General features: G+C 39.3%; 2 protein-coding genes across 8 annotated transcripts in view; both read left to right on the forward strand.

Annotated features, from left to right (window-relative positions):
• The window catches only part of RBM25 (RNA binding motif protein 25), a 28,030-nt gene extending 15,034 nt beyond the window's left edge, over positions 1-12,996 (forward strand). For both annotated transcript variants that reach the window (XM_009948874.2, XM_009948875.2), the window contains 10 exons: positions 1,877-2,157; positions 3,089-3,305; positions 3,621-3,710; positions 5,480-5,553; positions 6,279-6,429; positions 6,783-7,107; positions 8,106-8,380; positions 8,829-8,927; positions 10,215-10,262; positions 11,367-12,996. In XM_009948874.2, coding sequence (XP_009947176.2) covers positions 1,877-2,157; positions 3,089-3,305; positions 3,621-3,710; positions 5,480-5,553; positions 6,279-6,429; positions 6,783-7,107; positions 8,106-8,380; positions 8,829-8,927; positions 10,215-10,262; positions 11,367-11,459 — 1,653 coding nt within the window. In that variant the 3' untranslated portion in view covers positions 11,460-12,996. The remainder of the gene's footprint in view (positions 1-1,876; positions 2,158-3,088; positions 3,306-3,620; positions 3,711-5,479; positions 5,554-6,278; positions 6,430-6,782; positions 7,108-8,105; positions 8,381-8,828; positions 8,928-10,214; positions 10,263-11,366) is intronic.
• A 2,672-nt stretch (positions 12,997-15,668) lies between these two features.
• PSEN1 (presenilin 1) overlaps positions 15,669-26,279 on the forward strand; it is a 29,465-nt gene continuing 18,854 nt past the window's right edge. For 4 of the 6 annotated variants that reach the window (XM_086462035.1, XM_086462033.1, XM_086462036.1 and 1 more), the window contains exons 1-4: positions 15,669-15,707; positions 18,448-18,591; positions 24,546-24,802; positions 26,126-26,267. In XM_086462035.1, the coding sequence (XP_086318161.1) occupies positions 18,508-18,591; positions 24,546-24,802; positions 26,126-26,267 (483 nt within the window). In that variant the 5' untranslated portion in view covers positions 15,669-15,707; positions 18,448-18,507. Of the gene's footprint in view, positions 15,708-18,447; positions 18,592-20,353; positions 20,479-24,545; positions 24,803-26,125; positions 26,268-26,279 lie in introns of those variants that run through there. The other 2 variants (XM_086462032.1, XM_086462034.1) reach the window with 2 other exon arrangements.

Consider the following 26,279-nt stretch of genomic DNA (forward strand, 5'->3'; position numbering starts at 1 on the left):
ATAGAAGTTGATGAGGTCAGATTTTGATTACAAAATAGACCAATTTATTTTTTCAATTGGATTTTAAGAAAGTGGACCTATAAAATGGTTTTTAATACACCAAGACTTGTGTGTGTGTGTATATCTACACTTGCGTGAATATATTAAAAAAAACCAAAAAACCAACAAAAAACCCACTCTCTTGAGAAATCTCGCCATGAACAAAGTTTCTGAGAGTGGCAAAAAAGCAGGCGTTCAACCAAAGAAATTTCTATTGGAACATCTAAGATAACCTGTAAGTATCAACCACTTCAGTATGTAAACTTTTCTTTAAAAGTATTATGAAATTTGAGGTAAGTTGGATTTTGAAAAGTTGATGACCTAGTTTAATGTCCGACTGTACTGGGATTTAATTCTGTAAAGCTCCTGTAAAATACAGTCCTTTAGAAATTAGTTCTCAGCCAAGTGTATATTGTAGAATCTAAGTTTTGTTTTTTCATATCAGTTTTCTACCAATTCCTACCATTTTTAGTCCCTTTTTCCTTTTGTGATTTCAATGTATCCAGCATTGGTTTGCCTGTATTGTGCTATCAATGCAGCATAGTTCCACTGGATACATTAATCACTAGTGAATTAGCTTTATTTCTGTAATCCTTTGTTGGTTCTCTGGTCCCTGTGCCTATGGCAGAAGAACACTTATCAGGTAAGATTGCTTTTTAAAGTTGTCTTAAATGCTTTGTTTAAAAGAAAAGAAAAAAAAAAACCAAACCAGAGAAAATGCTGTTTCATTGTTCCAGTTTTTAATTTCATTTCAGTGATGGTAAATGTGGAGCCAAAGGGGATAAACCTGTTTATTCTGCTCAGTATTTGTTCAAAAAAAGTGGTATTCTGGCATCCATCAGGTTGAAATTTGGTATATTTGGTTGTTATTTGGTGTATTTGTGAACCGTGTACTTGCTCTTCCTCCCAGAAACATAGCTTATAGGCAAGGTTAATCCAGTGTTGGCGGTCCATGTCCTAGCACAGCATCTGTAAGTTAACACAAAACAATTGCTTCCAAGGATGGATTTATCTATCATTCTGTTGATGTATTTTCTATTGTCTTATAGGAATTCTGGTCATAGGAACTGTTTCTAATTGAAAAAAAAAAAAGTCGCAATTTTGTACAATTTTTAGTAAAACTGTAGCAGGTAACCCTTTAGTTTCTGTGTTTCAAAAGAGCTATTTCCAACCTTTTTTAACTCTCTCCATCTTGCAGTGGTGGAAGTTAAGGATTCCATTCTGCAGAGTCCAGTTCTTACCAATGAACTGTTAGAACTTTTTTAGGGAGGGAAAAGGGGAAAGGTTGCAGCTCTCTTCACTGTTTAACCACATGCACCACGTGTAAGTGGATAAATTTCTTTACCCAAGTTTTCATATAGGACGGTTTTGGTCTGACAAGACTTTTTGGGAAACAACTCGCTCTCCCAGTAAGCATTCCACTGAAATATATTGTCCTAGTTGAACAGAATTAATTTTATCAGCTAGAAGTTCACTTTGGTTGTACCCAAGTGGCTTACAGGGCCATTGGAATTTGTGGCCCACCTGAATCATGACTGGCAGTGCACTGTATATGTGCAGTTTACTCAGCTTATAATACGAGGCCAGCCCTACTCTGCTAAGGTTGGAGATTGCTGGTCTGTGTAGATCTATGCTTTTGCACGAAACTTAGTCTTGTGATTGCTGCATTTTGATTTCATACTTACGAGTTCCAAAAAATACCCACCAAACCCTATTTAATATTTTTAAATCAGTGGCGGTTTTGGTATTTCCATTACCAGCCTTGTGTGTTGCGCCGGGAATATCCAGTTTCTGTAATTGCAAAATTAACTATGAAAGTTCTCTTGTTGGTTTTTAGAAACTGGAGGAGGAAAAAGGCAAAAAGGAGAAAGAAAGACAGGAAATTGAAAAAGAACGCAGAGAAAGAGAAAGGGAACGGGAGCGTGAACGAGAAAGGAGGGAGCGTGAAAGAGAGAGGGAGCGTGAACGAGAGAAGGAGAAGGAACGGGAGCGTGAACGAGAGCGAGATAGGGATCGTGACCGAACTAAGGACCGAGACAGAGACCGCGAGCGAGACAGAGATCGTGACAGAGACCGTGAAAGGAGTTCAGATCGCAACAAGGATCGCAGCAGATCAAGGTAAATGCACTTGAGTTGCTGTTGACTTCGGTTTTAAATAGTGCTGTCTCCTAAGTGCGTGTAGTTCAGCAGATCAGCTGCCATTCAAAAGAGAATGGTCCTTTTGGAAGATCAGAGTGGAAACAGGAAACAAAAATTTTAGAAAATGTTGTACTTACACAAATTGGAAGAATACTTGATTCCCTCCACTGCAATAAGGACTGCAATGTGCAGTAAGAACCACCCATGACTTAAGCATACTGGTTTTGTTTCAAATTGTTCTTATTTTTTTATGGGTAGCTTTATTCCTACCTGAGGTTCTCTTACGTCTGCGGTATCTTTGACTTGAAGTAGGTTTTACCTTTTCCTTTGTTATGTGGGGGTTGGGGTTTTTTTGGTTATTTTTGTTTGTGTTTTCATTTTGGGGTCTTGTGTGTTTGTTTTTTTAATAAATGCAAGGGATTCCTCTCTCATTCTTAAACTGTGACTCTAGATGCTGCTCTTTTCCTCTTCATCATAGAAAAAACAGATGTTTCACTTTAAATCGTCTTATCAGTAGGGTTCAAATTGTCTGTAAGTCATGTCACACAAAAGATTTATGAAACGTACCCTTTGTTTGTGGGGGTTTTAGCTCCCTGTTTAGGAAGAACTACTAGGACATTCTGATAAGAATTGCCATGTGCTCACGCTTAGTTTCTGTAGATACCACTATTTAATGGTTAGTGCTCAAACAACTACTTTTAGGTAAATGGGCTTTTGAAAATACTCGAAGTATTGATCTATGCCCATTGCTAATCACTATGCTTAGCATATCAACTAATCGTCTTGTACAATTGCAGAAGAATAACTTGCAAGACGCTATAAATACTGCATTACACATTTGAAGATAAAGAATTTTCTTGAGTGGAAAGGAAGGCTCTGTACTTAACTTCAGACCTTTTCCTTCCTTCAGAGAAAAAAGCAGAGACAGGGAAAGAGAACGGGAACGGGAAAGAGAACGAGAACGAGAGAGGGAAAGAGAACGAGAGCGGGAACGGGAAAGAGAACGCGAGCGGGAGCGAGAACGGGAGAAGGATAAGAAGAGAGACCGAGAAGAAGATGAAGAAGATGCCTACGAGCGCCGAAAACTAGAGAGGAAACTGCGGGAAAAAGAAGCTGCATATCAGGAGGTAGGTTGGAATTTTTAAGATTCCCTGAGGAAAAAAATTGTTTCTGAGGGGTGATAAGCCTTAGACTGTAAAATACATCATTCCTTCTTCCTCTCCTTTTCCTATATACATTTTTAATTCTTTGACTACGTGAATTGGGGTGGACACTGTCAGAACAACTTTGGACTTTTTATTCTGGAGTTCTAGATTATAAATAAATAATTTGCTTAATTTTAATGCAATTGGTTTTAAACAATAATCCAAACCAACTTCACAGTAGTACCACTGTTCTTCATGTTCTTGAGATTGGAATGTGTGTGTTTTCTTCTGTTGTAGCGTCTTAAAAACTGGGAAATCAGAGAACGGAAAAAAAGTCGAGAATATGAAAAAGAGGCTGAAAGGGAAGAAGAAAGAAGAAGAGAAATGGTAAGGCTTATAGTTCTGCTTGTAATTTTTCCCTCTTATTCTTTGGGTCCCATTTAGAATGGAACTTTATATTGCTGTCTTTATGGATAGTGATAGAGCTCTTGTTTTGTATAAACACCATGTATGTTTTTATACAAAGAAGAAGACTTAATAGACTTGAAACAGAAGGATGTCTAATAAGTGGGAGTACTATTGAGAGTCTGGAAAATAAAGCGTAGTGGCTTGGTCTTGCGAAGGCAAAAGAATGAGAAGTAGGCAGATGCAAAATACTGTAGTTTGATCCTCATGCAGTATTACATCTGTAACCTGCATTTGTGTTAGATTTGTAGCAAAACCTACTATATGTTCTATGTCATGCAGGTGGAACTAGACCAGTCTTTTTACTTCCAACCTGCTCATGTGCCTGAACCTTCTATAATATAATATTCTGTACTATATCTACACACTTTGTAAATGTCTGTCTTTAGTTCATCAGTTGTGAAATTATCACAGTTATCAATGTAACACTTGGAAGTATTGTCCAAAAAGACACATCTGAAAGATAGATAATCGTGTAATCTCATAGTCTTGAGCTAAAGCATAAAGAAGTTATTTTAAGTTATGGTGATGTTCTTTCTTGTCATAATTCTCCCAAAGAAGGAGATAAGATATTAGAGAGTTCTAAGAAAGAAATGGGTTGATAATTGTATCAAAGCAAAATGTTCAGAGACACACAGGAAAGAAAAAAACAAAACAAACAAAAAAACCACCAAAAAACCCCAAACAAACCCAAAACAAAAAAAACCCCACCACAAAACAACAACAAAAATCCCACCATAGAAAATTAGAAAATACGTTGTTTTATGTGGAATCTAATTCTTCCCCCCGCTTGAGGCGGGGGGATGGGGAAAAATGGCTCAAGGACATTTTCTATTAATGATCCTTCTGGACGCTGGCTGTGGGTGGTAGTTGTGGAGAGCAGTGTTAAATTTTGTGCTGAATTTACAACCATAATCGTAATTCGTTTCTTGAAGTCATTAGCATAGAAATACCTTATTGTTGGTTTAAAGATATTACTTAGATACAGATTAGAATCTCCTAATTTATATTCTCCTTAAAGAACTGGCTGTTGGGGGGTTTTTTGTTTTTTTTTTGGTTTTTTTTCATTTCATCAGAAGGTGGGGGTGGGGGCAGAAATCTTCTCTCCACCCCGCTTGCCCCCTTCGGTTTTAGGCCTGTGCATTAGTACAGTGCCGCATGGTTTGGATTAGTAACACAGCAGGAGAGTGCTTATCCTAGAAGTATCCATTAGATTTGTTTCTGTGCATGACTGAATCTTTTTAAAAAACACAGCTCTTGAAACAGAACAATACCAATAATATACACTTAAGCTGCCATGTTGAAATATCCAATACCAGACTTATGATATACAGGAACTTTGATCCTCTGCTGTGATGTTAAAAAAAAAAAAAAAAAAAAAAAAAAAAAAAAAAAAGAGGGGAGTATGTTTGAAAACTCTTCGAAATGCTAATAACAGAACAGTAGTCTGCCAATCAGAGGCGTGGTCCCAGTGGACATAATGGATGTACCGTCTACTGTTGAACATATGATAGCAAGTTGAGAGATTCCTGAAATTCCAAAACCTTTCATTTTCTGTCTGGAACAGTATTTTTTACTTGAAGCACAGTAGATATAAAATTAACTTACTAATAATATTACTAAATTTTAAGTTCTTGGAAAGAAAATCAGAAATCATTTTATAATATTACTTATGTTTCAATTTCTTGCAGGCAAAAGAAGCCAAACGGTTGAAAGAATTCTTAGAAGATTACGATGATGACAGAGATGATCCAAAATACTACAGGTATGTCTTTGCACTGATTCCTAACAATAAAATCTTGATTGTTTGTTTGAACACAACTGTGGCGTTTGTTGGCAGAGGCTTACGGAGTTTTTATTTGACTGATTATGTGCAGTGTAAGGGTTATGTAAGTATTTAAATTATTTCAGTGTCACTTAAGTGCTAGAGGGAAAAGGGAAACTCCTTAGTGCTATTTGTTAATGCTTGGGAGTAGCTGCTCCTTCCTATCAGTTAGCTGGTGGGTGAGGCAGAGTAGAGGTCAGTGTAATGCCAAAATAAGGTGGTGGGGCCAGGGAGGAAGGGGTCAAGCATGCCTCTAGCAAAAGTTGCTGCAAGGAAGCTGTAAGTCGTACAGAGAACAAGCTTGTTAACTCTATGAAGGATGGGGAAGATCCTTCATCATGGGACTCACTAAAATTTGCATCGAATTAATTTAGCAGAACTGGTTCTTTTCAAGTAAAAACCTATAAAATAATTTGATTCTTTTTCTAAGAAGATTGGCAGTCACATTCTGTACATCTGTTTAGTGTGATGGTGTAAATTCTGTGTAGTAAGGTTGGAACTGCTATCTTAGATTCTTACGTTACAAAAAGAGAGGACACCAGATGCTCTTATGAATCTTATTTTCGTTTAGTGGAGGATAACATCTGTATCAGCCATTTCTTGTATTGTGGTACAAGGTTCTCACTGGAATGTTCTTTGAAGTACAACATCCATATCTTTTGTAGGGGTAGTGCTCTTCAGAAGCGGCTACGAGACAGGGAGAAAGAGATGGAAGCAGATGAACGGGATAGGAAAAGAGAAAAGGAAGAATTAGAAGAAATTAGGCAGCGCCTTCTGGCAGAAGGACACCCAGATCCAGATGCAGAACTCCAGAGGGTAAGTAGCTGTTATTCTGACAGGAAAAAAAAAAAAGAGCCCTTGATATTCTGGTGGTATTGAGCAAAATTGTGTAAGAGATTTGATAGTTAATATTTGCTCTGTGCACTCTTTCTTAAAAAGAAGTCCAAATAAGGATTAAGAACACTGGAAACAAAAAATAATTTTCCAGATATATGTTTGGATGGAGTTCAAAAACAAACTTGTACTAGTTAGTATTTCTGGTCATAATGGCTGTCGTTGCATCTATTTGTTCTTGACTAACAGAGACTTCTTTAGGAAACAGAGGATCTCTTCAAACAGTGCTGGTTTTGAGAAGGCTTTTTTTTTGCTAATGGTCTGTTTCATTGTAGATGGAGCAGGAGGCTGAGCGGCGTAGGCAGCCACAAATAAAACAAGAGCCAGAGTCTGAGGAGGAAGAGGAAGAAAAGGCAGAAAAAGAGGAAAAAAGAGAAGAGCCAGAGGAAGAGGAGGAGGAGCCTGAACAAAAGCCCTGCCTTAAACCAACTTTAAGACCCATCAGTTCTGCCCCATCTGTTTCTTCTGCTAGTGGAAATGCAACCCCTAACACACCTGGTGATGAATCTCCCTGTGGCATTATTATCCCTCATGAAAATTCACCTGATCAACAGCAGCCTGAGGAACATCGGCCCAAAATAGGACTTAGCCTCAAATTAGGCAAGTTTATGTTTTGTTTTAATGTTCTGTATGGGATCAGAATGAAAAAAATGCCGAGCTGAGTAGCCACGCAGTTTTCCAAATATATTATATGTATTGATGTACCTATATCAAGCTGTTGTGCTTGATTTCTCCTGTCCAGAAGATATGTTTTATAGATCTCTCTCTTCCAAAATCTGGAGGGGAAAAAGGAAGGGAAGCTTTGGCATCCTTAAGCCTTAATTTTTTAGGAGTGCTCTGAGCTGGGATTAGTTATTTCCACGTGCTTTTTCACCTTAATAGATCTCTAAATATCTCTCTTAAAACTCATTGCTACTTCTAGTTGATGCAAGAATACGTTAGATTTAACCCTAGATAATTATTTGGTTTATTCACTTGAGACCCTTTTGAAAGAAGAAAATAGAGAATTAGGTTACTTTTTCTTCCTCAGAGTAGCACAATTGATGACAATTGCAAATGGAACGAGTGTAGAGCTCCTTAGTACTTTAGCAATTTCCTGATGTTTCTAAAAAAATTTTGTTCTGAGCAGCACAACTAAGGATATTTGTGTTCCAGAAGGTCTGTGCGTTTATTTTTTTGATTAAATTATACTGTGGCTGCAGTTTGAGCTCAAACTGTGTTGAATCTTGAATGACGAGAGACTCTGTGGTATTAGGCTGATGAACGCTTTTCCTACAGCTAGGTTCATTGCAGCCTTTCACTTCTGTGCTCTGCCCCTGCTAAGGTTTGAACTCATGCTGTAGTCCACCCTCAGGGAGGGTGCTAATTGGTTTCAGGGCAGAGAAAGAAGACCCTGTTTTTCAAAAATCTCAAACAAACTCTGAGCTCTTTACCTCTTTTGCCATTTTTATAAAGAGTTTGAGAGATTAAAACAGTGATGCTAGGTGTTCACAGGTGTTTCTATAACATACAAATCAATATTCCTCAGGAAATGTGTGAAGAGCAAACTAGCTTCAGTTGCAGTTTAAGAATATGTTATTCTGTCTTTTGGGTTGTAGGTGCCTGCAATAGTCCTAATCAGCCCAATGCTGTAAAAAGGAAGAAGCTTGCTGTGGATAGTGTTTTCAATAAATTTGATGATGAAGACAGCGATGATGTGCCCCGGAAGAGGAAACTTGTGCCCCTGGATTATGGAGAAGAAGATAAAAGCAATATCAAAGGCAGTGTCAATACAGAAGAAAAACGCAAACATATTAAGAGTCTCATTGAGAAGATTCCCACAGCAAAACCAGAGCTCTTTGCTTATCCTCTTGACTGGTCAATTGTGGATTCAGTAAGTTGATTTCTTTTAACCGTTCACAAAAAGGCGTAATTTTTCCAAAAAAACCCTTGGAATTGCATAGAAAAACAGTGTTCCTGAGGCCCCAGTAGATTGGAGCGTTTTCATCAAAAGGAATCAAACTTGAGTACTGTATTTCTTGTCAATGCGGAATACTTATTCTAAGTATGCCTGCTTATTTTTGTTTGTTCTCTACTGAATTGGTTCTACAAATTGTCTAGCAGTTTTATGTAAGGAGGAAAAAAGGTCCTGTAAAAACATATTTGAATGGCTGTCAGAAATACTTGAAGATGTCAAATTGTTAAGGGTTATCTCATTGATAGCAAAATGTATCTTCTGCTAAATAGTTGTTTGGGTCTTCTAGTGGCCTAGCTGGCAGTATTGTTTCAAGACAGTAAAGTTTATGGAAATTATGTTTTTTGTTTTTTCTTTCTTTTTCCAGACACTAATGGAACGTCGAATTAGACCGTGGATCAACAAGAAAATAATAGAATATATTGGTGAAGAAGAAGCCACGCTAGTTGACTTTGTGTGTTCTAAGGTTAGTATCTTCCACTTCCTTCGTGAAGTTTGGGTTTTGCTCCCTATTTAAGCTGCAGCACTGACTGCAGTATCTGTATTTGTAGGCAATCTGGTCTTAGCTTCTCTGTCATATACGATACTGGCCAACAGAGACAGTTGGTGTTCTTGGAATCAATATCTACCCTAATGTTTTACAAGTTATCTCCTTCAGTACTTATGCACAATAAATATGTACAAGCTAGATGCTCTTTGTTGTATCTTGGATAAACATATGGAAGTGGATAAAAATGAGCAGTTGGCAAGAGCAGCTGTTTTAATTGATAGTTTTATCATTAGATTTCAGAGTTAATATCTCATTGGCCAGTAACATCTTTAACTTAAAAACAGGATTTGTGTGAATTCAGGAGGAAGAAAGCCAGTAGCTTGGTTTTACATATGTTTTTGGATTAACTAGATTAACTTCTTAAAAAGCTTTTTAGATGCTGTTGTAGCATTAGTAGTAAGCAAATACCGAGGTTTTGGAGTTAGCATTAGAAGTCATTCTGCTATACCTTTTAGCCATTGCATCACTGTTTAAACTAAACTGCGTAGCTTCTTCCATCAAATTACAGACTAAATTCTAATAACTTGCCTTTTAAATCTGTCCTGACAACTCTCTGGCTTTTCATCAATGGGGTATTTAAAAAAATCTTTCAGCTTTCATGGTACTCATGTTCATAATGGCTTGTCTCGGTTTATCTTTTAAGGCTACTTTTTGAGAGGCAAAGCAAGTGACAGTTTCATGGCACAGGTGGTTAGCAGACAGTCAAAAGCAGAAGGTGAATATTTGCCAAGCTTAGATTTTTATATATATATAAAAAAGCCCATTTTCTGGTATTGAAAGATGATTTATTTGGTTCTGAAAAAAAAAATTGGAATACTTGACGGATGGAAAATTCAGTTATACAGGGAGAATTTTGCCTTTGTCTTCCATTAGGAATTCACTGTTGAAAGAAGGGGAGCTTATTCCTTAAATTAGGAGAGCTTAATTGAATATGCAAGAATAGCCAGGAAATAGAGGACCTGTTGAATGGAGCTTCCTGGAACTTGTTCCTGAATAACTAGCCATAACCCAGCACTGACTATGATGGAATCCGATGTAGTTTAATACTGATTTTTGCCCTGACTGATACTGGGAACTAATGAACTGCAAATACTTTTTGCATGTGCAAAGCATTCAGAATCCTTGAAAAGTAACTGGTTTTTGTCCAAAGATGTTTATGTGGTTTCTCTGAGTTTTCGGTCTGAAAACGTTTGTTTCTTCCAGGTTATGGCTCACAGCTCGCCACAGAGCATACTGGATGATGTTGCCATGGTAAGCAGAAATTGTGTAAATGATACCCTCTCTACTTTACACTGAAATAATAGTCAGTTCTGCAAAATAGTAGGAGTCCATAGCAGAAGTACTTGGCATTCGTAGAACGTGCGTAGAAAACATGCATTAGATACGAAGGCTGTTTTAATTAAGCAGATCCTGCCAGCCCAGGCATGATCTTGCAGTTACAGCATCTAGGTAGAAATTACTGATCCCTGTCCAGAATTACTCAGTATTCAGAAATGTGGAACAAAGATTCCTGACAGTAGAGGTAAGAATCAACAGTAACAGAACTGGATCAGAAATACAAACTTTTACTCCTCATTCTTATAACTAGATTTTTATAATTAGTGGTTTAGTGGGTCTGTTCCTAATTAATGAGAAAAAGGTGATTTTTCTCTAGAAGAGTAAATGCTCTTTTTTGCCTAGTGTTGGAAGAGAGAAACTTTATAAAATAATGCTGCTGTTTCACCATGTTTTCATACACTGAAAGGTGAATAAAAACTAATTGTTCACTCTCTTCAATAAGGAAACTTGGAAGCAAAGTTGGTAGAAGCCAGATTCATAGCAGAAGTTAGTAGGCTGTTCTTGGTGTGACTAGTGGGTGATCTGGGGAACTTCCTGAGAGATGTTGTGCATGCTAAAAGTTTGCATATATTCAGAAAAAGCCTGGATAATAAGTTCAAGGAAGAGAAATTTTTTGAGAGATTACTTAATAAATATCCAAGGAAGTTCCAAGCTGAAAATGAGCAGAGCCTAGGAGAGAAGTAAAGGAAAATACCACACGCATATGTCCTGTTCTTCCGTCTTCCGAAGTCTGCCATTTCTCTGCCTCTTTCTAGGCCACTTTTGGAGACTAGCATACTGATACTTTTATCTGTTAGTGCTCAGGAGCTGCATTTACAAGTGTATAATTAAAGCCTGGTCAAGTCGGGTGATAAATGCAGGACAGACAAATTCACCAACTTTTATCCAGTGCCTCCCTCAAAGGCTTAACTTGGATTACACTACCTCCACTTCATAGTTGTGGTGTGTCTAGAATTAGTCGTTATAACTGAAATGCCTAACCTGAAAAATAATCTATAAAATGTGTATTTCCTACAGGTACTAGATGAAGAAGCTGAAGTTTTCATAGTGAAAATGTGGAGGTTGTTGATATACGAGACAGAAGCGAAGAAGATTGGTCTAGTGAAATAAAGCATTCTCCTTGCTTCTAGGATTCCATTTCAATTTTGGGCTTTTTTTTTTCCCCTCATCGTTCAAAGACTTCAAATTTTCTCTGTTCTCAGAGACTTGAGACCTGTATTTTTTTATGTAGAAAATGTGAATTTTTTTGTCCTCTGCTCTGAGGCCCCATTTACCCTTTGCAGTTAGTTACCGAATCCTGCATTGGTTCTCTTTATAATTCACAAGGTACAACTACCGGTATGTTTTATAAGCTGCAGCTACTGTACATGCTCTCTGGTAATTTTGTTATGTTACTCTGATTCTTGTAAATATTAAGAAAAAAAAAAAAGCCCCTGTTTTGCAAAACATTTGCACTTAATGTGGAACTATATCATTGGTTGCTTGGGTTTTTTTGCATACTTTCCCTCTTTTTATTTAAGGAATGATCAGAATACAATTTAAAAATAAGTGTCTTGAGCTGCTTTCACAGAACAGCTTTGTGTGTTCATTTGGTTCCCTCATCTGACTCTGGAAAAAGAGTTCCCTCAGGCTTCTCATTCTGATGTGAACCAGCAGTAATTGCGGTACTTTGTTGCCCATTTAGAATTAATAATGAAGGTGGGAACTTAATCTCTTGCAGATGCTTTGCTTCTTTCCTAGCAAGTGCAAATTGCAGGAAGCTTTTCTTTCTTTGCTCAGTTAAAACAAGAGCAGGACCTCAATTCAGTAAATGCTATTTAATGATTTTTTTTTTTTTTTTAAACCTAGGGTATCTTCTGCTCAATTTCATTTTAGCCCTTCCCTATTACCCTGCCTTCAAAATAATCACATGGATTTTTTTTAAAAGAAATTATTTTTTAAAACATTTTTTAGTATTTAGGGGAAAAAAAAACCCTCTTTGGATGTAACTGACCATAGCAGTTGACAGAAACTAAACCATAAGTTTTCAAACAAAGCCGAAGTCTTGTTTTTATCCATCCTGTTAAACTAGCCCCAACTTTTGTTTTCTACTGTAAGCAGTCAATTGTCCACAAAAAGAGGGTGATATTTTCCTGCCTTGTTTGTATGGGTTTTTATAAATAGGCTGATATGGTATAAATGATGAGATGTACTGTAAACTGCATTTTTTATCTCATACCTGGGTAAGACAAATTGATAATGTGCTACGAGCTGTTTCGACTGCAGGAGGACTGTGTTCCAGGGAGCAAACTGTCTCAAAAACATTTTTAATTTTTAAACACAATTCTTAATAGCAAACAAATTAAGTAAAGGTGTTCCAGTATCTCTATATTGTATTTAACTGAAGGATACAGGTTGACCTGTTCAGAAAACATAACTGTGACCTTGAGTTACTCGTTCTTTGTGTCTGGAGAGGACACTTGAAAACACTGTTCTTAACAAACGGGATTGTGTAAAGGTTCCACCATGTAAATATTTCAGATATTAAAAATGTATATATTTGATTTAAGGGCTGACATTCTTTTGGAGTCTTGTGCAGCATGCAATTATATTTAACACTGCTTTCTGAATCAACAAGTGTTCCCAAATAAAGGGTGGGTTGTTTGTTTTTGGTTTTTTTTTTTTTTTTTTTAGACTACCTGCTGCTTTGTCAGGTCGCTAGAAGCCTACAGATGCAGATGTGATCCCAATATGTTCTTTCTCATCCCTGTAATACTACACACCACAGAATGTTCTTTTTTAACTTGAAGTGTAATGCTCCGATGTTACTGTTCTGTTTTGCTTGACTTTGCCTGAGAATGTTTTGTTTTACATACTTACATGCTACAACCTTCCTCTTTTTTCTGCAACTTGATGTTACCCTAAGAAATTACTTCCCCATTCTCCCCATACAGTTTTGCATCAGCACTTACTAAAAATTCTCCAAATTCGAAATAAATTCAAAACTTCCTGTTTGTAAGTAAATACAGAGAAGAAAGAGAGTGAACTTCATGAGTGCTTTTTGTCCTGATACGGCATTCTCTCTCTGTCATTAGTAGTAGTTAAACAGGCCAAATGCAACAAATGGGTTCTGACACCACTAAGTGACAGATTGCCTAATGTCCTTGTGGAGACTCTTCAGTGACAGCTCAAGCTGTGAAACTTGCGCTTATTTTCTTCTGCCCTGCACTAAAGCTGTATATTCGTCTAGTATATTTTTTATGCATTGGACATAAGCTTGTACTCTTCCTAAGGAGACCGAAGGTGTCTGGGTGAGGAAGACATCTAAAATTTAAGCTGGAGTGTTAAATATCTCAGGTAAGTAAAGTATTTAGAAGCAGTTGTGACATACTAAAAAGAATTAATTCTATGGAAGTCGAGTTTTTCTTCAGCAGTGTAAGGAGGAAGGAATGTTTGCTGTAGCATTGGCTTGGCTTGGGCAAGTACTTCAACGTTCAGTTTTCCTCTTTCGGAATGGAAAAATGTTGCTTTATGAAGTCACTTCTAGTGTTTACATCTTACTCAAATTAGTGCTACTACTTCTCAGTGATAACAATGTATTTTGTGTCTGTGATGCTGGGGGTAGAACACTAAGTACTGCTGAGAGGCTCTTAATATAGAAAGAACTATGTGTGTTACGTTAGTGAGCGTATTGAGAACGAGACCCATTAGCAAAGTGTGTGTGTTGCCACTGGGTACTCAGTGCAGCATGCTGCAGTATGATCCCTTCTGTGACGGAAGGGTACTTCAAAGGTTACACACAGTGCATGGAAGGCGGGGGGTGTGTTTAAATCAGTATTTTTACAGCAGAATGGGATATACTAGTCGTTGATCTGGACTTTACTGTGGAACAAGGCATTACACCTTAACCTGACACACGGCCTTAGTCTCCTGATAATCATTCTGCGTAACTGCCATTCATATTTGGAGTATGTGAGTACAAAATATGAAGTATCATTGTTTTCATTAGTGTGCGCAGAAAAGAAATGAGAAACCATGAACAAGTGAGATCCATTACCAAGAATGATATATTTTTATGTTACTGTTAATTTGATGAGAGACTTATTTTGTTCTTGGACTGTTTAATCTGTTCACATACCAATTTGGTTTTCTAATTTTGGGAATTTCCTTTCTCCCTTCTCTTTAAGCAGGAGCCTGCACTGCAAATAACCATCTAGCTAGATGATTATGGCTAGATGTGGGCAGGGGGAAGGCCCCAAACATAAGTTTAGTTTCTTTCTGAATTCTTATGTCTTGCTATTAATGCTTTCCTGTTAACTGAGAAGAGAGCACTAGATGTTTCATGCTATTACTAAATGGAGTTACTAGATAGGTGCTTTCAGGAGTAGCACTTCAGAAAGTGGATACACTTAAAACTGGAAGCTGCTGGCTTTTATATTACAGTAGGGTCACACTTTTTCATATCCTATACGTTTTCCTGTGTAGGAACATTGGATGTCATACCTGCACTTACGAATTGGTACCCAGCCATGTAGTGTGAGCAGTGCAAGGTGGTGTTAAACTGGCATTTCATCCTGCATCAAACTGATACCAGTAATATAAATAAGAGAATAGTCTGGTACAGCTCTTTGTCTGTATTTTGTTTTTTCCTCTTAAAATAACATTGTTTTATTTGGTTAATGGTTTGGCATCGCTTTCGGTTTAAAAATACCTTCTTTTAAATGCACTTCCCATGCATATGACCTACTGAAACTTGTGGTTTTTTCTGTCAAAATGCTTATGGGAAACCTAACTTTTATGTGCAATACTCTTGTGCCACTTCCCTTTCCCCATAGACCTTCCTGTAGCGTAGTTGAGTAGTGAAATACACCATGTTTCAAACATGCAGAATTACATGGTCCCTCAGAGATTTTACTTTTGTATTTTGGATGATTACACCTATCATAGCATTTCCTCTATGTTAGTAACTCAAGAGGGTTATGCATTTTGAAAGAGAAATTGTGCGTCACTCTTCCAACTATCATGGACAGCAAGGTAAAGCTCAGGTTTCTACAAACGAGAGGCTTCCTGAAAGGATGCCCCGCTGACTTTAAGTTTTAATATTGTTTTTATTTTAAAACGCAAAGATCCCATCAAGTTATTTTCATAAGGTACCGAAACGGCCCGCCGCCGCTTTGAGGGTTTGGGCCGGTGCCCCGAGGACGGCCGAGGGGAGGCCTGGCCGCTCGGGATATCGCCGCCGGTTCTCCCGTGCTGCCGGCCGCCACCGTCGGAAGTGAGATCGCGGAGGAGGGCGGGGCCCCGGCCGGAAGCGAGCGGGGCCGGGCTGCGGGGCGGCGAGGAGCCGGTGGCGGAGCCCGCGAGAGGGCAGCTGCGCAGGTCGGTCTGGCAGCGGTCGTGCGAGGGGGGCTCAGCTCGGGGCGGGTAGCGCGCCGGGCTGCGGTGGGGCGGTGACGGGCCGGCAGCTTCGGGGGCGGCCGGGTCCGGTGTTTGTGCGAGCTCTGCGCCACACGCCCGCGGACCGGGCGGGGTGCCTGGCCGCTTCCCCCGGCTGGGCGGAGCGGGGCTGGGGTGGACACGAGGCGGGCCGCGGCCGGTCAGGCTGCATCGCGCCCGGGGAGCTGGCCCGACCCCTCACCCCCACCGCCGCGGGGGGCCTCCGCGCCCTGTAGCCGGCTGCGGAGCCACTCGCCCCGCCTGGGACCCGGTGCGGGCTCGCCTGCGGCCGGGGGAGAGCGGGGCCCACGGCTGCGGCGGGGCGGCTCCGGGCCGGGGCTGGGCTGGGGGCGAGCTCGGTGGGGCCCGGGTGTTCCCTCAGGAAAGCAGCGGCTGCTGTTGTCGCTCACTGGAGAGATAGAGCGCGGCTTAACCGGGCCGCACCGCGTTCGCTGTGGCCGATCGACACTGGCTTTTCATTCTTCGCCGAGTAGGGGAAGCATTATAGAGCTCACTTGTGTGTTACCCCTGTTTGTTCGGCTCGATGTAAACGCATGAAAACTGCAGTTGTAACTCCGGCTGATCTTATGAAGGAAAGCCAAAGGAAGCAAGGAAGAACTTTTTTAGACGGGCTATTTTAATATTAACAGCTTCATTAGAAAAAATGTTTTGGTGAGTCCCTTGTCAGGTAAAAGAAGTAAGCATTTCATGTGTGTCTGTTTATGCACAGTTCACTTCTAGATCTCATTCATTCATAGTTAAATTTCAAACTTGGGAGTGTTCATTTATTTAAAAATAGAAAATAAAGCTGTTTGGGAAGATGTCCTGAATCCATTTTCTGAGCTCTTGAGTCCTCAGAAGGGATTGTTTGAACAAACTCTGAGTTTTGAGGCCCGTTAGACACTGTCATTCAAACTTTGGTGCAACTCTGCTGTCAGTTACTCCTCCCTGTCTTCGGTTTCCCTCTGCTCCTTAGTAACTGTTGTTCTGTTTGGTGAGTTTGTGGTGGTTTTCCTTGATGGTCTTTAAATAGGATTTTGCAGATTGGTGTTTTGAGTGGGGTAGTTTTTTTCCCTTCTGTAATTTAATTAGAATTTTGATATGCCACTATGTGAAAAATCTCATTCTGATACTTCTCATTTCGGTAAAAATACTAATTTTTTTTTTGTCTGTGGTGGCCCTGTCACTGAGAATTTCTACTAATAGCAGCCTTAAAACATTGTTTATATTCTTTAGCTCAACCAAATAATTAGAGCAAAAACTTTAAAAGTAAAAGCAGCATAATGCCTATTTATTTTAATCTAATCTTACATTTCATTATATTTTAAATTGGATGCACTTTATTTTTAATTACAAACGTAGAAGAGAGCCATTCTAGTGAATACTACATTGTCTTTCTTTTTTCAGTCAGCTTGCGTGCTCCCACTAGACTTGTTAAATTGGTGTTGCTTTCTAATGGCTCTTCAGTGTAAGCTACCTCCCTGCCGAGGTTAGTAAGCACTGTGCATGTCTTGTAAGATATGTTTGTATTTGTAAGTCAAGAAACAGCTTCTGCATCTTAATATGTGTGAAAATATGCTTAACTCTCTCTGTAAGTAAGCTGCTGTCTTGCAGCGCTTGTGGCTTGCTGCTGCCAAAAGTGAGAGGCCTTTCTTTGTGATGTGCTCCCTTGTATGAATTTTTTGAGATCCCTCCGTACATTAGTTGAGTATACTAAACCAGCAGAAAAATACTCTTGCTTTCTTTTCCTGGATTTGCTTTCTTCCATTTTAGTGAGTAAAAATTACTGTAAAGAGGACTGATGAGTGCTGGAGTTGGCACAAGGTAGGAGTAGGAGTCACTTGGGATGGAAGTGGGGACTAGCACTCTGCCCTTGAGGCACTGGTTTATTCACTTACCTATGTTTTGTGTAACCAAGCTGGTGATTTATCTCAGCCTACTCATTGTTTCCTAATATTATGTTTTTTTTTCTGAACCTTACATAGTTACATCACCCTTCTTCCTCTTCCCGCTACATTTCTGTATCCTCCTTTGTTACGCAGCACATGGTTTATTCAAGTTTGCATAGGAAAATTTTAGTGTGTGACTTTTTTAATGGAAGAATGTGTAAGGTTGTTCCAGGCATATGGCGGGTTTACGTACGTTTAGCTGGTACATCAAACCTACCACTGGGGGAAGTGAATGCACATTAGTTCTTGAGACTCAGATGAAATGCTGTTTCATGTAGCTCTAGGTCGCTCTTAGGGCATTACAGTATTGAATATATATCCAGGTTTTAAATGATCAGGTGTAACACAGTCATCTTTCCTTGAAGATTCCCCTTGAGCTTACTTGCAATCCAAAACCGAACAACTTGGAGCAATTGTACTCTGAGTTAAAAACTTACAAGTTGTGCTCTGAGAGATCGTGCAGTGCTTCTCATTTATTGCACAAGAAGGAATGGAGAACTGTTTTGAATGATTAGTCCGTTGCTGGCTTACTTCCGTGATTGATGAACTAATTTGATAACACCTAGACACTCTTATTTTTATGCTGGAAAATCCCTATTATGACCTCTTAGTAGATGTCATACAGTTTGGTGTCATGGTGTAGGTAGAAGATGGTTGTCTTTGGTCTGTGAACTCTAAAAATTGAACCTGGTCATGTAAGAACAAAGGCTTTTTACACATCTTTTTCCTTTCAGCATCTCAAGACGAAAGATCCGCTTTGTGTAGAAATAAGTGATTTCCAGAGGACAGCCCCAATGACAGAACTGTCTGCACATTTACCCCAGTTTCAGCATGGGCAGCTGACAGAAAACTTCCCTGATAACCACCTCAGCAACACCGTATGTAACAAAAAATTTTATTACCTGGTAGCAGTTAAATCAAGATGAATGATGAGTGTGGATGAAAATACAGTTCAGACCTCTGGAAATCTGTTTGCTGGGAGTCATTTTCTCTGTCTGGACTGTTGTGGTGATAAGCAGTGCCAAAAGAAATATTCTCTAAAATATCTGATGTTCTAAACTCATTTTTATATGCAGATGAGACTTCCACCAATTTAAAGTGGTGTTGGAGTGACCAAGCCCTCCAGAAAAATAAGAAAATGGGGTGGGATGCTCCCATGTCAAACATTGACCTTTAGAGGATTTAGTGAGCTCTCTCGATTTAGCCTGGCTGTGATCTGCTTGATTCACAGGTTTCTCAGTCACAGAGTTAAATTTTAGTCTAGTTAGAGCTTGAAGCCTGGGGTTTGTTGTTGCTGTTGCTGGAGGACTACTCTTGTGCAGGAAGAGCAGCACTGCCTTGTTTTGTGAGTAATTGTCAAGGTGCTCTCAGAGTTCTTGAGGTTTTGTGGGTGAGGAGGAACTCAAACCATAAAGTTTTGTATGATTGATTTGAAAGACCTAAGCATGTAATTGTCAGTAAAACTGTACTGGTTTTAATGCATGTGGCTGGGTAAAACCAAGTTTAGATGATCTGCTTGGGTGTGGTGCTCAGGCTCTTGGATTTGTCACGCTCAGTTCTTTGTTCCTGCTATAGCTCTTGAATATCAGGTTTCCTTGTGACACAGAAATGCCATTGTGAGGCTGGGCCACTTGTAAGTCGTGCTTATGGCAGTGATTCATGAGCATGTTTTGATCCCTGCTCCAACTCTTCTATACAATCCAGCAGTTTAAGTAGAATTATGAAAAATCTTTGTCTTTATCTCAGATCAGCATCCTGCTATATCAGTAAAACTATAAAACATTTGAAAGTTTATTTTTAAATTAAGAAGTCAGTCTGACTTAAGACCTTACTGATTATAGAAACTTAATAAAAATAGGAAAGTAGAAACTTTCCTGCTCCATCCTTTGTGTTTTTACTTCAGAGGGCATGAAAAAGGTTTCTTTTCATCTTGGACAGGTGACAGATTAACTTTTATTGAACACTTCTGCCAGATTAAAAAGGCAGAATTCAGTGATAAACTCGCCATCCTTACAGATAACTTGATGGTGTGCCTTCCCAGCAATGGGGGATGGATGGTTCTATTTACTTCTCGCTAACAGACTGTACTGATGAATAAGTACTACTGCTGCTTTTTCTTTCGATGTTTAAGTGTAACTCTAGGTGTAGTTTTAATATTCAGTTGTAATGATTTTTCTCCCCTGCACACATCCAGTTTGGTTTTGTGCATATGTTCAAAAATCCTTCCCTGCTTAAGCATATCTGGCTTCTGTGGCTAACAGTCAGCATGTGAAATCACTAAGTGCTATCATTTGCCATCTCTTCTTCCAGTCACACACCAAGAGTTCAGCCCAGTCTTCAATATCTGTCGCTGCAGAATGACCTTTGTTTATAAATGGTGTGTGTGAAAACTAGTGAAGTTTGTGCACAGTCAGGCAAGGGGGTCTGCTCCTGATGTATAAATGTGGATTTAATGAATAAAAACTGTGTATCAAATATGCTCATTTTTTATCTCTTGGCTCAGCGGCATTGCTCTAGGTTTGCTATTAACTATTTTCCTGATACGAAAAAAAAAAACCCACAATCATTTGCTTTTGATATTGCTTATTCACCTGAAAGCGCGTAGTTCATGACTTACGTTTGCTTACGGTGTTACAACAGGTGTTACTGACTTTTTAGCTTCAGAATTTTCACTTTTAACTATGTCTGAGGAAGGTGAAGAGTCTGTTCCTTTGCTTCTACTTCAGCAAGAGTCCATGGCCTCTGCTCTGTTTAATGCTGATCAGGTAGGATATGAGTGCACTTTGTTCTTTTAAGCAGCGGGGCACGCGCATGTCACATTTAGCTACACTTTAGTTGCCTGAAAGGACAATGTTATTCTCTCATTGGCTGTTAAAACTAGAAAAAGTCTTAAAACTCTTTTGAAGCTGATCTGGTTTTCGTGCACTGTCTTTTAGTATGTGAAGACATTTTGTGATTGTGTCTTTGTTCCTAACTAGTGAAGGGAATAAAATGGCCCATATTGGTCTAATTTCTTAAATTTTTCTCTCTATGTTTGATTTTGCAGATTTTTGTAGCTGTGTGCTAGTTAATCAGGCTTTTCCTTTGGCTGTTTTTGTGTTTGCTTTGCAAAGCTGTAAATTTTTATTTTAGTTTTTATATTTCTGTGCCTAAGATAGGGGTAAGTGCTCGCTCGTGCAGGACTACAGCAGAGGAAGAGCAACGTGTTCTGCAAGTGTGCAGAAACCTAAATACCAGGTCTGCTTTACTTGTGAAGTGTTCCAAGGCTCTGATCATCTCCAATGTAGTGTTACTTATGATCATCTTAGGCAGTTTATTTAGACAAGTAAGCTTATTATGGTCTTGTGTTAGAATGAGAGAAATGGACTCTTTTACTATCAAAGTAAAAAATGTTACATTTGAGCTATAGTCTGTACAGAAAGAGGTTCAGTTGCAGCCAGCATTTCAAAATAATTGAACATGACCTCTTTATTTTCATTCTCCCATATTCCTGATTCTCTCTGACTTTTGATAGTTGTATGTGAGGACTTCGTGCAAAATGCAAAGTGATTTATAATGAATCTTTCATTTAGTAAGAAATAATATTGAACCCATGATGTTTTTCAGGACATACTTTAAGTTAATGATGCTAAATTCAAATTAAGGTTAAAACCTTCAATTCTAAAAATTTGGTTTCCTGCTAGTTTTAATTGTTTAATTCAGATAGTTTTAGATAATTTTTTTCTTCACCTTATGTTCAGTTTCTGTTTTTGAAAAAATAAAGCTGATTTTCTTAGAGGGTGATTCTTGAAACCCTGAGCCTGAGGATACCACAAAAAAAGAAGTAACTACACAAAGAGTTTCGTGTGTGTTGTTACTTTGTAATGTTTGGTAAAAGCAAATTTTTCATTAGTTGGGGAAGTTGTAAAGCTTCAATCAAAGTTTTAGCAGTGTCAGTATTTGCAGTCCGGAGTCCAGGGACTTGTACTCCTTAATCACGTTAAGTGCTTTTGAAAACCTCACTGTGAGTTCCTGGGTGGATACTTAACATCATACCTTTTCTGAGGGTGGGGCTGGGAAAATTGTGTATAAAGAATCTCCAAAATTACTGATTTATGAAAAAACAGCAGTGAGTTAGTGAGATACAAGTCAGCAGTTATGTTTGGAAGTGCTATTAAGAACAGGTAATGAGATTTTAACATTGTGTGTTTGAGGAAAAAGTTACCTGCATAAGAATACTTAAGCAGAAATTCATTAGGTTATTTTCAATGCCCTATCTTATGTCTACAGAAATAACTGAGTGATATTTTAAAAGTATTTTAAAAGTATTGCAAAAGGTATCTTCCTTCAGTTTATCGTACGTTTTAATCTAAAGCTGCTTTAGTGCATTTACTCAAACTGAACTGTTTGTAAATGAACTAATTCTGAAGTGAGATTGATTTTGTAAGGAATCAAAAATCTTTGTATTACATCTCTTTTATGTCAAACCTCTTGAGTGGAGGGAATGGGAACAGTACAGTGTTGACTTTGGGCATGGTAATACAGTAAAAAAAAAAATAGTAGTCTGCGTAAACTGTTGCATTTTAGGGCTTGATTAGAGTGACCTGTAACCATTAAGTGGTTTTGTTTCTTTGTAGTCCAGAACAGGTGGATCACAGCTCACTCTCCTGTTGTGTTCTCTGTATGTGCACACAGCATATAAAAAGCTGAAAAGGCCCCTGCTGACAGGGCTTTTTGGAGAGGGGACAAAAGGTTTGTGATCCCAGGTGGAGTGCAGGCCAGATCATTTACTTGCAGGTGTTCCCGGTTTGTGTTTTTGCTTGTGGTTAATTCTGTTGAAAGTTTACTGCTGTCCTTGTGTTTGAATTATACCCTTGATGTTTCAAGTAGCAGTATCAGGAAGGCTAGCAGGCTCTTTCATATTTGTTGACAAGAATGGTGGAATTCCATGAGTCAGCAATGTGCCCTGTGGCCAAGAAGGCCAATGGCATCCTGGGGTGTATTATAAGGGCTGTGGTCAGTAGGTGGAGAGAGGTTCTCCTCCCCCTCTACTCTGCCCTGGTGAGACCCCATCTGGAATAGTGTGTCCCGTTCTGGGCCCCTCAGTTCAAGAAGGACAGGGAACTGCTTGGAAGAGTCCAGCACAGAGCCACAAAGGTGATGGAGGGGGTGGAACATCTCCCTTATGATGAAAGGCTGAGGGAGCTGGGTCTCCTGAGCTTGGAGAAGAGGAGACTGAAGGGTGACCTCGTTGACAATTATAAATACGTAAAGGGTGAGTGTCAGGAGGATGGAGCCGGGATCTTCTCAGTGATGGCCAATGATAGGAGAAGGGGCAACGGGTGCAAGCTGGAGCACAGGATGTCCACATTGACATAAGGAAGAACTTTTTCACTGTGAGGGTGACAGAGCACTGGAACAGGCTTCCCAGAGAGGCTGTGGAGTCTCCTTCTCTGGAGACATTCAAAACCTGCCTGGATGCATTCCTGTGTGATCTGCTCACTCTAGGGAGGTGATCATTCCCCTGTACTTGGCTTTGGTGAGGCCACACCTTGTGTACTGTGTCCGGTTTTGGGCCCCTCTCTAGAAGAAGGACTTTGAGGTGCTGGCGAGGGTACAGAGGCGGGCTACCAAGCTAGTAAAGGATTTGGAGCATGTCTCCTATGAGGAATGGCTGAGGAGGCTATTTAGCCTGGAGAAGAGAAGGCTGAGGAGAGACCTTGTCGCTCTCTACAACTACCTGAAAGGAGAATGTGGCGAGGCGGGATCTGTCTGTTCTCCCTAGTAACAAGCAATAGAACAAGGGGAAATGGCCTTAAGTTGCACCAGGGGAGGTTCAGGCTGGGTATTAGGAAGAATTTCTTGACTGAAAGGGTTGTCAGGCATTGGAACAGCCTGCCCAGGGAGGTGCTGGAGTCGCCATCCCTGGGGGTGTTAAGAGACGGGTAAATGTACTTAGGGACATGGTTTAGTGGTGTTGGTAGAGCTAGGACAAAGGTTGGCCTCGATGATCTTGAAGGTCTCTTCCAACCAAAACTGTTCTATGATTCTACTCTAGGTGATCCTGCTCTGGCAGGGAGGTTGGACTAGAAAATCTTTCAAGGTCCCTTCCAACCCCTAACATTCTGTGATTCTGTGAATTTTTTCAATGTCGGTGGAAGTATGTGGCAGTAGTATCCTTGGAAAAGGAGAGAAAGAATCTGCACATGGTGCTCATCACACTAAAACTTTGGGATCAAATCTCAGCATAAAGACTGAGAATTACCGGCGTTTGATCACCAGTTCTGTGTCGTTCTTCTTGCTAAAAATGTGGGAACACAATACCTCATGAAACTCCATTTTAAGATATGTTCTAGTTAGTGTACTGTAGTGGGAGTAACATGGTAGAGAAAGTAGAAATTTTCTTGGGATTTTCATGCAGTTAGGGTAATAAATGTCTGTTTGGCATTATTTCTAGGAACAGATATAGTTAATAGTTGTCAAGCTGTGAGTAATCTACTGTCATGCACCCTTTTATTAGCTGTAGTTTGGACCAAGGGACAAAGCTGTCTGTCTTTATTCAGCTTTTTAAATGCTATTTAAAGGAAAGGGAACATAGGCAGTTAGATGCAACCAGCCTACTTTCAGATGCTGCTGTTTTTAATATAAATGCTTCTAACAGAACCCTGTGCTCCTGTTCTTTTGATAACTACGTGGTGCAGTTGATTACTAGTGTTTTAAGTTCTGGCTGCAGCAAGTGTTCTTGACAGTAAATATTACCTTACACGTTTTTCCCCTTGAGATCATCTTTAGCTTAGTGTACAAGAAGGCAATTATGGTTAGTTACTTAGGAAACTTTTTTTATGTATTGCAGAATGACAACAGCGAAAGACGTCGCCATGATAATAGTGAGCGCAGAAGAAATGACAATCCTGAGTCTGAGACCAATGGGCAGCCACAAAACAACATTCAGCAAGTGGTGGAACAAGATGAAGAAGAAGATGAGGAGCTGACACTGAAATATGGGGCAAAACACGTGATTATGTTGTTTGTACCTGTCACACTTTGCATGGTGGTCGTTGTTGCAACCATCAAGTCTGTCAGCTTTTATACACGCAAGGATGGACAGCTGTATGTATCAATTTTTTTCCCCTGACTTTTCAATGGATTCACTTAGATAATTTTCTTTAATCTCCATTTCTTCAGGAGTCTAATTGAAGCAGTGAACTCCCTCTTGCCTCCCTTTTCCCCTCCACCAGTCCAATGATAGTTTTGTTTTATTCCTTCTGGAAACCAGGCTCTGTATTCGTGGTACTGTTGACATTTGTTGTCTGTCTGGTGACCAGTCAGATTAATATCTTGGTTGTTACTTCTTGATTCAAATCCTAGTCCCCATTTTAATACTTCATTGTACCCTGCCCTGTGGTATTTGTAAAATAAACTCAATCCTGAGCCAAAGCCTTTTCAGTTGTACTCTGCTAGAATACGAAGATTTTGGAAAAGGAAAAAAAAAAATTCTAATTTAAATGAAGTGACATATATGCCAAATTCTGGTTTGCCTATGCCGTTTGATAAAGAAACACAAATGAGGAAGATAGCTTTATGAGGTTCACTTCTGTTGCAGTTACAGAAATCTTCCTGTCAGGTTTCCTGTATAGATTTTATTTTTATTTTTATTTTTTTTGCAAAATACTAATGTTGCCAAAAAAAAAGCAATATCAGTGAAAGCTGATTTGAGAGAAAGGAGGTAAAGGAAGAACACTGAGCCTTTCAGAGCTTGCAGCAAATCAGCCTGAATGTTCCACTGTGAAAATGTTTAACAAAATGATTCAAAGTGTTCTTGGCTTTGAAATGTTTGTATAATACAAGCATGCCATAAAATGTTTCAATAAAACAAAAAGCTTTTTTTCCACTATCAAAGTTGTTGATCAAAGAATTATTTTTCTTGAGATTTTATTTATGGTAAGTGCTTTCCCCTGCCCTCCCACACACCCCCCAGTGAAGTGAGTTTTTTCCCCAGGTGGCTGGCTGTCTTTAAGAAAAAGAGAATTGAGCCCATACACTGAAATGACAGGGGATCCTTGTATTGTAAATCCACTAGATGGTGTGCTTATAAAGGTCTAGCTGCAGTGATAGTCTAATGATTCATAGCATGTGAGTAGTTGTATCAAACAACGTGGAGTGCTGATTTTGTTTGTTTTACAAAGTAGAGAATAGCAGTAATCTAAGAATGTGAGAAAGGAAAGTCTCCTAAGGAAAATTTTTTTTTTTTTTTTAAAAATTAGAGTTTGGCTAATGTGATACTATGCTGCCATTCAGATTTTGCCTGAGTAGAAAATAGCTGTTGCTTTTACAGCTCTCATCTGAGAGTACTGCAGTTTCATTTGATGTTGGTCTCATATCAGAAACATCTGTATATTCAGTGGCATTTCAGTTGACTCTTTGTTGTCGTAGCATCTACACTCCTTTCACAGAAGAGACAGAGACAGTAGGACAGAGAGCCCTGAATTCGATTCTCAACGCGGCCATCATGATCAGCGTTATCATTGTCATGACCATACTCCTGGTCGTGCTTTACAAATACAGGTGCTACAAGGTGAGTATAAAT

The sequence above is a fragment of the Leptosomus discolor genome, chromosome 3, assembly GCF_034619465.1.
Source record: "Leptosomus discolor isolate bLepDis1 chromosome 3, bLepDis1.hap2, whole genome shotgun sequence".
Classification (NCBI taxonomy): domain Eukaryota; kingdom Metazoa; phylum Chordata; class Aves; order Leptosomiformes; family Leptosomidae; genus Leptosomus; species Leptosomus discolor.